The 10,353-nt window shown below is 42.1% G+C and overlaps 1 protein-coding gene across 1 annotated transcript in view; it reads left to right on the top strand.

Annotated features, from left to right (window-relative positions):
* Positions 1-8,897, top strand: part of CAPN14 (calpain 14) — a 74,766-nt gene extending 65,869 nt beyond the window's left edge. The window contains exons 18-23 of the mRNA XM_007938893.1: positions 2,104-2,168; positions 3,870-3,938; positions 4,623-4,701; positions 5,690-5,806; positions 6,183-6,238; positions 8,871-8,897. Coding sequence (XP_007937084.1) covers positions 2,104-2,168; positions 3,870-3,938; positions 4,623-4,701; positions 5,690-5,806; positions 6,183-6,238; positions 8,871-8,897 — 413 coding nt within the window. The remainder of the gene's footprint in view (positions 1-2,103; positions 2,169-3,869; positions 3,939-4,622; positions 4,702-5,689; positions 5,807-6,182; positions 6,239-8,870) is intronic.
* The last annotated feature ends 1,456 nt before the right edge of the window (positions 8,898-10,353 follow it).

The raw sequence follows: 10,353 nt of genomic DNA on the forward strand, positions 1-10,353 counted from the left end.
CACGCAAATTCTTCTGCTAGTTGGGGTTTATTCCAAATCTGCATCCTTTCCTTCAAGGCTCAGGGGTCCAAGATTATCTTCTGTGTCTGTTTTAATTGGTTTCCCTTTTCTTTGTTGAAGAGGGTCTGTGCAATCCTTCTGCCTAGTCCGCCATCTTCCAAATATTTTTTAATGTTTCCCATAAGTGATAAAATGTGGTTTAGAAAATGGTATCCTTATTCGCAGCAAGTCTTACCACCTTCCCAAAGAGTTATCTATCTCTCTATCTCTCTCTCTATCTATCTATCTATAAAACTAGAGGAATAATTCTAGGTGAGAGTCCTGAGAGTCTGCCCTTGGTCCTGTTCACTTCCCAGCTTTGATCAATGACCGAGGAAGACAGGGAATGCCAAACTATCAGATCTGCAGATGGCATGATGCTGGAAGGATCCATTAATATAAAAGACAGCAGAACTGAAATTTAAAACATTCTTAACAAGCTGTGCCCAAACCAAAAAAAGATGAAATGTAGTCAGGATGAAAATAAAGCACTGCCATTTTGTCGTTTTTTTTTTAAAAGGAAAATAATGGCACAAGTTTATTATGAAAGAGATGCCATTTGGGGGCAGTTTATGTGGAGATAGCTGACCTCAATGTTAACATGACCTAATAGTTTCAAATTGTTGCTTAATAAGCTGATAGAAGCATTTAGATTCATGTTTTTGAAATTATGTGCCAAGAAACACTAGAAACCAAGAGGTTTTAATAAGTGTTCCATGAAATAAAAGAGATTCAATTCTGTGGTCAATTACACTTGGGAAATCCTGGGTTAAACAAAATTTAATTGTTGGCTCTTCAGCACTTATCATATGCTAATAATGTTGCATGGGGAATGGAGAAAAGGGTCTACAAATACAAAGTATCCCAAATATACTTGATCACAAAACCCTTTCTTTGCAAAAGATCTCCTTTGGAACATAATTTGGGAAATGCTGACTTAAAACTTGGAAGTGATAGATCCATTTTGCTTAATCAAATTGAATCTACAAGAGGATAGACGCTATTATTTTTGCCAGGATCTCCCTAAAGTAAGGTACCTAGACCTGAACATACTCCTTCAGATGCAATTTGATTAAGCAGTGTTCTAATTTACTTGACCACAAAATCCTTTCTTTGCAAACCATCTTCCTTTGAACATAATTTGGGAAATGATGACGTAAAAACTTGGAAGTGATAGGTCCACACTGCTTAATGATAGTGTCTAGAAGAGGATAAGGAGCTCTGGTGGCAGTGGTTAAAACACTCAACTGCTAACCAAAAGGTTGGCTGAACCTATCAGCTGCTCTGTGGGAGAAAGATGAGGCAGTATGCTTCTATAAAGATTTACAGCCTTAGAAACCCTGTGGGGCAGTTATACTCTGTCCTATAGGATCACTGTGAGTTGAAATCGACTCTATAGCAGTGGATTTAGAAGAGGATAATAGAAATTGTATCATCTAAGAAATACCTGGAGAAATCTTTAGATGTTTAGAATGGAGGGTAGAAGACAAAGAGGAGACAAATACCTGTCTTATGCTTTTCTGAAGGCAGAACAAGGATCAATAAGTGAATATAATAACAGCTCCCTTTGCAGTTAGCATAAGAATGTCCTCATGACTAGAGCTATCCTGGAGTAGAGGAGGCTGCTATGTGAAAAATAAGCATTCATTACTGACAGATTATCTGAAACGATTATCTGAAATTATCAAGAAATCTGAGTCACAAACTCCCCAATTTGGGTGGGACTTGGAGCAGGTTGACCTCCCAGTTTTCTTCCATATTTGGGAATCTCTGATCCTAGCCCTCTCTAGGCACAGAAGGCGACATCTATTTGACCCGCTGTGAAACAAAAGCTGTGCTGTAAATGGATGTTCTCTACAGGGTTTTCTTTGTCTCAGGGGTGGAGGAATCGCCATCATCCTTTCTTTGTCACTCCACTGCTCTCTCATTCTCACTCTTTCCACCCTAAATAAATGGTAGTCGATGGAAACTGTGGCTGGTCTGAACAGCACTGCCCTTCTGTTTAGCAAGGGGGTGTGCAGTTCTGGGCCAGCCCCTATGCAGACTCTTTCTGTTTCTTTGCAGATCTAACGAGCACAAAACCCTTCTTCAGCCTTGATGCCTGCCAAGGGATCCTGGCCCTGCTGGATGTATCTTTTCTGTTTTGTGGGATGATGCATGCTGCTTATTGAGAGCTCAATTCTGGAGCCAGATTGCCTGGGTTTGAATCCTACCCCCACCGCTCACTGGTTGTGTGGTCTTGTCCAAACGACTTAGCCTCATTATGCCTGAAACTCCTCATCTGAAGCTTGAGGGAGTATTAAAACCTACTCTGAGAATTCAAATGGAATAATACATAAAGCATTACATAAAACTAAAGTGCTTAGAACAGAATTTTTCATAAGTGGCCAATACTAGCTGTTATTAACAATAACTTTATCTCCTGACAGTGAGGATGGGGCAGCTGCACGGTGTGAATTATTAATAATTCTCCAGCTTTACAAGAGAGCCAGGGCTCTAACCTTTCGTTGGTGACAGGGGCAATGGATCTCCCCATTTACAGATCAGGAAACTAGAGTTTGGAGAAGTTAAATGGCATATCACAAACCCAGCTTTCCTGGTTGTCAGCCTAGTAATTTTTCTAGAAACCTTTGCCTTTCTAATTGGACAGTATAGTAAGAGGTGGATTATCCATACTAGAGAGGCATATAGAATTGATAGTCTGAGAAAGTGGCAAATACAAAAGCAAACGAACAGTCTTTGCGGAAACTCAGAGACAGTGTTGTTAACTATTGCAGAGTCAGTTGTTGACTCTCAGTGACTCAGGCAAAATGGAATGAAATGCTGCCTGATCCTATGCCACCTCCATGATTGGTTGTAGATTGGACCACTGAGATCTACAGGGTTTTCATTGGCTGATGTTTGGAAATAGATCACCAGACCTTTCTTCCTAGTCCATCTTAGTCTGGAAGCTCTGCTGAAACTTGTTTTGTATCATAGCAACATGCCAGTTGCTATGATATGTCAGTATGCCACTGACAGACAAGTGTTGGTTTCACATGAAGTATATTGTCTGGGAATCAAACCTAGGCCTCCCTCATAAAAGGTGTAAATCTACCCCTGAACCACAAATGTCCCCCCAGAGATAGCAGAGGGTGTGGTGAAGTGTGCACACATTGAAGCACATCCAAACCTCATCAGTTACCAGCTCTATGACCTTTAACAAAATCTCTGAGCCTTTATTTTCCCATCGATAACCTGGAGGAGATAATACCTACCTCACTTTCTATGAGTAAATGAAATATCATAGGTAAAGTATAACTGGGTGCTTGACCCACTATACAGGTTTGAATAAAAGTGGTGTGTGGTGCTATTTTAACCCAGACACTCTAATGTGGAGGATATTTGGACGTAGTCTACACAGCCATCTACTCAACTTCTAACTGTTCAAAAACAGACTAAATACAGTGCAAAAGAGGCATCCTTACTCACTCTATGCCTGACTTGTTTATTTTAACAATAATGAAAAAATAGTTACTATTTTTTATTTAAACATCAAATTGGCCATATCAAAATATCCTGCTTCACTAAATGGTAGCTGCTGTTACCAGTATTATCACCATAACCATCACTTCTCTCAATGCTGCTGTATTCTGGCTCATTCTATTCTGTTCTAGCAAGGGTGAGGGAGCCCAGACTAGAAAGGCTAACAAGGGGAGGCTAACCAGGGATATGAAACACTGCATGGGACTACCCAAAAATGCACACAGCTATGTGGACAGCCAATCACTGCCTACAGTGCTGATATTGGAACACTCTCTCGGCAGTTTTTACCTTGATCCTGTTATCAGCTTAATGCATCAGGTACCGTGAGCATCCAGGAATTCAGGGACCTATGGAAGTGGCTGATGCTCTGTCAGGTAAGAACAAGTCCTAACCATACTTCTTTGCAGGAAGGGGAAGAAATTGAGGCTTTTCTGATTGTGGGGAAGCTATATAAAATATGTCCTTCCCTTTAAGCCCCTTATTCTTGACCTCTGATCAAATCTTTCATCTCCTTTCTGTGAGCCCCTCCTCCTTCTCTTTCTCTGTTCCTTAAAGAACCTGTTGCAGTGGTCTCCTGAATTTCTAAAGCACACATCTGATCATTTGCTTCCTTACTAAACATTCTTCAAGGCTCCTCATTGTCTACAGGAAAAGTCCAAACTCCTTAACATGGCAATAAAAGTCCTTCATAAATTGGCTCCTTCCTGCTTCCCCAGTCATTGCTTACAACTTTCATCTTTCTCTCATAAAGTTGGGACCACCCTAAAAGTTTGGATCATGTGCTTAAATTAAGCACATTTCCCTAACCAAGGAGGTTGATACCCTATGAAAAAAAGACCGTCTTCTTTCTCAGAAGCTGTGTTCCATCAAGGAATGTAAGAAGTGGTTGGATGCTGCTAGCATGGGCCCTCTGCCACATTCTCAACCCAGCAACAGGCCCTTCTGAGATTAGCCATTCCCACAGTCCTCTAGAGCATCTTTTCTGGGCTCCTTTAGGGCTCTCTGGTGGGACTTGGGAATGCTTGACTTCCTTAGCCTTTGGTTGTGGTTCTTCACAGGAGGTTTTCCACAAACAAGACAGTCACCAGTTAGGATACCTGAACTGGAACCAGCTGCGGGCTGCCGTGAAGGAGGCAGGTAGGCATGGTAGGACCTGGTACTGCTGGGCACAGAACTGATAGGGCCTCACTCCCAGGCAGGGAAGAGAGGGGATGATTCAGTCACTGTGATGCAGGGAGTATTTGAACATAGTTTATATAGCCAGCCATTCAACTTTTAACTGGTGGTGGTAGTAGTGGTGACAGCAGTTACTATTTAGTGATGAACATTTCAACATGGCCCATTTGATGTTGTTAAATATATTTGTATATTCAAAGAAGTGGATCTGCAAATAACAAAAGCATTTATTTTTATTTCCATTATAATCATAAAAAAATAAACAAACCAAACTCACCGCCATTCAGTTGGATTTGACTCACAGTGACCCCTCCTTGGGTTTCTGAGGCAGTGTCTCTACAGAAGTAAATTGCCCAATCTTCCTTCCAAGGAGTGGCTGGTTGGTTTGAATCACCAGCCTTCTGGTTAGCAGTCAAATGCCTTAGGCACTATTCCACCAGAGGCACTATTCCACCAGAGCTCCTTAATCTTCAGCAGCACCCTGTTATAATCCTATCTTTACAGAGTAAGAAAGTGAGACTCATGGCAGTTAAGTAACTTGCACAGGGTTTACACCCAGCAGTATCAGGGTCCAAAGCAAATGTTCTTGACCCCTAAGTAGTCTGCTTCCTGCCATGAAGGCCAGTAACCTGTTTGGTCAAAAGATTCCCATGCTGGCTCCTTAAGGTGGGCAGGGTTGGGGAATGGAGATAAAATAAAATTGATAATATATTAGACAGTTAAAAACAAATTCTGCAAAAGAAGGTCTTCATGCTATCCTGAAAGTGAAGGTACCCTTTAGGGATCCTCAGATGGTAGGGAATCTGGGTGCAAGGCAACCAGCACCCATGCAAATGTTGTTGCTGTTATGTGCTGTCGAGTTGGACCCAACTCATAGCGACCTCTCCTTGGGTTTCCAAGGCAGTATCCTTATGGAAGTAGATTGCCCCATATTCTGTGTTTGATGCAGGAATTGTGCTCAGTGATGATGTCTGTAAACTGATGCTCATCCGTTATGGTAGTCCCAGTCTCCAGATTGACTTTGTGAACTTTGTCCACCTGATGCTGCGTGCAGAGAACATGGAGGGTGAGTCTGCAGGAAGGAGGGAGGGCTGGGGCTTCCTCCATACTGCATGTGGGTTGCCAGCCTTTCCCTAATTCGCACATGAGAACAACTGCCAATCCAAAAACAAGAGGCCAAGTGAGCTGCAGAGAACACTAGCTATGCACCTGTGACACATGGTTAAGTCCACCCAAACTATGCTATCCTTGTTCCAGAGGCAAAGGTTTGAGGTAGTTCAATTAGTTAACAGTCATGTGTGGTTGCATATATCCCTAAATTGGGTTCTTTTGAGTTTTCAGCATGGACATGGTTAAGGGGAGAGGGGATACATGGGAAGAACTAGTTTATAATGTTTCTGAAACCAAAAAAATTATCTGTGTTCCTTTCTGCATTTTTATAGATGCTTTCCAAAACTTAACCCAAGATGGCAAAAGTATATACCTCCAGAAGCCAGAGGTAAGACTTTCTCCACTGAGGCTACTCACATCATCTTAGGTACAGGTGGCCATTGTAGATCAAGGCTCTTGTGAAGGATAAGGATTCTGGGACCTTTAGTTCTACTGAGTTTAGGATTTTGCACTACTTTGATTTGTTCATTAGTTCTTTAATCAAATATCAATTGAGTATTCATTATGTACTAGGAAGGGGACAGGAGACTGACAGTGCATCTAATACCAATGGCCATAAACATGCTATGGGACAAAACCCACAAAACTTCAGCCGCATGTATCAAGCATTTATTTAGCTCCTGAGTCACAAGGCTTGGAGTCAATGAATTTCACTGACTTGCTTATCCATCAGGGGGTTGGCTGTGGACTTTGCTGGTGTACCTTTATTGAGGAAGCTCTGATCAGGCTTACCCTTTCCAAGACAAAGGCAGAACCACAGAACCACAAGAAAGAGAGTTTTAACATGCTGGCCTCTGAGACCTAGGCTCACAGCTAGCACACTATCACTTGCAATTCCTTCTGTTGTCTGAAGCAAGACCCATGGCCAAGTCCACCTTCAATGGATGGAGAAATAACCTCCTTTTCTGTGAAAGGAACTGTGAAGTCCTTTGACAGAGAGTGTGGTTACAGAAAGGGTAAATAACTGGTTTTAGTAATGAACTCTAGCACAGACAGTAACAGAAGAGCTACTCCAGATGGGGTGTCCTGCAAAAGTCTTTCTGGAAGAAGTGACATTGAAGTTGAAGCCTCAAAGATAAAAAGGAGCCAGCCAGGTAGAATGGAGAATAGGAAAGACTCAGGCTAGATGGAATAATGTCTGCAATCCTGGCTAAAGTACAGGGAATGCAGGAATATTGACTCAAGATGATGAAGAGGTCAGGGTCTGATCAATCAGGATGTACAAGATAGAAGTAAACCATAATTCAAGAGCTAACATAGCCTTCCCCACAGAGCAGGGTCTATGCCCAGTCTTATCTTTGTACCCACTTGCTGAATTTCATATAGTACTTTGCATCTAGCAAGTGCTTGACAGATGTTTACTGAATGAATGACATGAGATATTGCCTGGGAAAAGACTAATGCATGTAAGGTACCAATTGTCTTCTCTGACCTTTCAGACTGCACTTACTTACTGAACACTTGCTCTTCACCGAATGTTATGCTACATAGTGTTCACAGCTAGGACGTGAGGGTCTGGAGCTGAATCATCTGCTTTCTTTATGAAGCATATTCTCTGTTTGGACTGTTGAGAAAGAATTCAGTAAATGCTGGGGTTTTCTCCCTGACTTCAAATGTCCATTTTGTGCAATAATCTTCCAAGACATAGGATGCTCAGCCCATGTCTCCTGTCAGTCATGCCCATAGTCAAGTGTGAAGGTGGGATGCAGCTGGAAGGCAATGTTTGGAATCTTCTGAGTCCATCCCTAAGCTGCCCAGCCCACACCTCACTATTTTGTTATCACCTCCTGAATCCAAGCAATCCCTCCATAGAGGCAGGCACAGAGCCAGGAGAACAGGAAGACGTGTGGCTCATGAGAAAGAACAACCAACAGCCCAAGCAGCCTTCTGCATAGCAATGTGCTATCACAGAAAGAAAACTGGACTAGGGTCTGTTGTTGTTAAGTGCTGTCAAGCCGATTTCAACTCACAGTGACTTCATGTGACAGAGTAGAATTGCCTCATAGGATTTCCTAGGCTGTGATCGTTGTGGAAGCAGATCATCAGGTATTTATCCTGCGGAGCTACTAGGTGGATTTGAACTGCCAACCTTTCAGTTACTAGCCTAGCACTTAACCATTGCACCATGAGAGCTCCTTGGACTGGGGTCTAGGCCTGGGTTAAAGCCATAGCACTATCTATAACTATCTCCAGGGCCATAGGTAACTCAATCTCTGGGCTTCAATTTCCCCATGTGTGAAATGAGCAGGCTAGATTCATTCCTAAGGTCCTCTCGAGCTCTGACAATCTCTGGTTCCATGAAGAGGGAATCATCAGGGCCACCTGAGGCCTTCAGGGAGTAGCAGCCAACTTACTGGAATTTTGCTCTAAGGTTTTGTCTGACACCATCAGTAACATCACCATTATCATCTTTGTCGAAATCACCACCATCATCATTATCATCATTTCATGAAATTGGCCTGGGAGTGGTTTCCCCAGAGGACGCCTCTATGTGGGTTACAGGGGTCATTCATCACTACATAAAGCTGTCAGACAAATAGACCCATAAATGTAAACATATAGAATAAGCTCTAATGGATTTCTGCTACCCAGTCAGTCTGCACACCTGCTCAGAGCTGTTGCAAGCATGCCAAATTAAATTCATGAAAAAAATATTCATTGAAAATTGAATGCAGAATCAGCCTCTTTCTTGGTTGTCATCATTCACAGGTGCCATAAGAAGTCAAGGTTGATTATATTTCAGGTTGATTTATTTACTGCTGGTTGGTGTGGTCCCTTGGGCTAAACCATCCATTAATGTCCTGTCTCCATGGCTCCCCAAAAGTGAGGGGAGGGGGCCCTCAAGTCTGTGTCAGGCTCTAGTCCCATAGGGACCTGGTGATGGAAATGAAAGTACCCTTGCCTGTATATGAGGACGTGCATCTGAACTGATTATAATTTGCTTTTGTCATTATGTCCAGTGGCTGATGATGACTCTGTATTCCTGAAAATGCTGGAGCCTGTCTGCCCTCACAAAAGACTTCATATATGGCCCAAGAGTAGCCTGGGCTACCACTTTCAACCCACTCACTGTTCTTCAGGTCCACATCTCCATCCATCACCTTCTCAACTGGAAGATTTCTCTCCTGAAGATCTCCCCTTTTGAGGGCCAGCCAGTGAAAAGGGAAGGGAGATCATAAATATTGCCTTGAATTTGTAAGGACCCGCTGCCTTTCCCTATGACCACAACCTTGTCACAAGCAGAGAGGTTACATGATGCAGTGCAGGCAATCTGACTCCAGAGCTGGAGTGATTAACCTCTGTATACCACACTGCCTCCATGGCTGTCTAATTTCAGTGACTTCAGATGCTCCAAGTGTCATCACATTTGGGATAGTAGCCTAAATCTCAAGGTCTAAGGAGGGAATAATGTCAACTTATCTATCTGTATCAGCATCTGCAAGTTTTTGGTAGAGGCGTAGGCTAAATCTTAACTGTTTGGGGTGAGGTTTGGGGCATATTGGGCTTTCAGGAAGATAGTAAATAAGAGCATTTACAGGGTCCAGCTCAGGGTGGGCTGGCTCTGGCATCTGAGGTCATCTGCTGACAAGATATCCAGACAATTGAATGTTGAGGGACCAGTGGATTTAAAACAACATTCCTGTATGTGACAGGTGTCAGCCTGTTTACTTGACCTATGACTTATCAGAACCATTTCAAATCAGTCCAGAAATTTCTGCCTACCAACTCCAAAATAGGAAAACGAATTCAACTATGGAGTTAATCAGATAATATATGGGATTTTTTGAACTACAGTGATACATCACTTTCATAACATCCCCTGCAACCCAGAATCCATGCACTAAACCAGAATAAAGGCTATTTTTCTAAGCCTATCCATTTTCTCATAAATTAGCACCTGAGAGACATTCATTACAATTTTATTTACTCTTCATTTACAAACAATTCTAGCAAGCATGGCTATCTGGTTTTCAGTGCATAGCAGACTAAAGGGGAAGCTGAAGGAGGGATGAAAGGGTGTCCACTGGCCACTGAGACAAAGGAGAGTTGACATCCTGATAGATGGCCATAGTATCCAGGAGAGGAGGGCATTTCTGAAGCCTGGTTTAAAGAGATAGAAAAGTATTTTTTTTTAGAAAGGTCTTAATTTATCCCAAATGATAAATTGTATAATTGTATAATGATTTTCCAAAAGTGCCAGATACATGGGATATTATTGATTTTATAAATGATGATCATGTATTTATAGTCTTTTAAAGATTTTTATGACCATTTATTTATCAGTATCTTTGTCTTTAGATTCTCCCATTGTAAATATTTGTTTTAATAGAACAGTTATTTCTTGGTCCATGAAAGTAGTTTCAGCAACTTTTGGAATGATGAGAGAGGAACACCATCATCCCACTTAAGACACTTGGATCTCCGTGTGCTGGTTTTGTTTGG

The sequence above is a fragment of the Orycteropus afer genome, unplaced genomic scaffold (genome assembly GCF_000298275.1).
Source record: "Orycteropus afer afer isolate SDZICR_OR568_19922 unplaced genomic scaffold, OryAfe1.0 scaffold00054, whole genome shotgun sequence".
Taxonomy (NCBI): Eukaryota; Metazoa; Chordata; class Mammalia; order Tubulidentata; family Orycteropodidae; genus Orycteropus; species Orycteropus afer.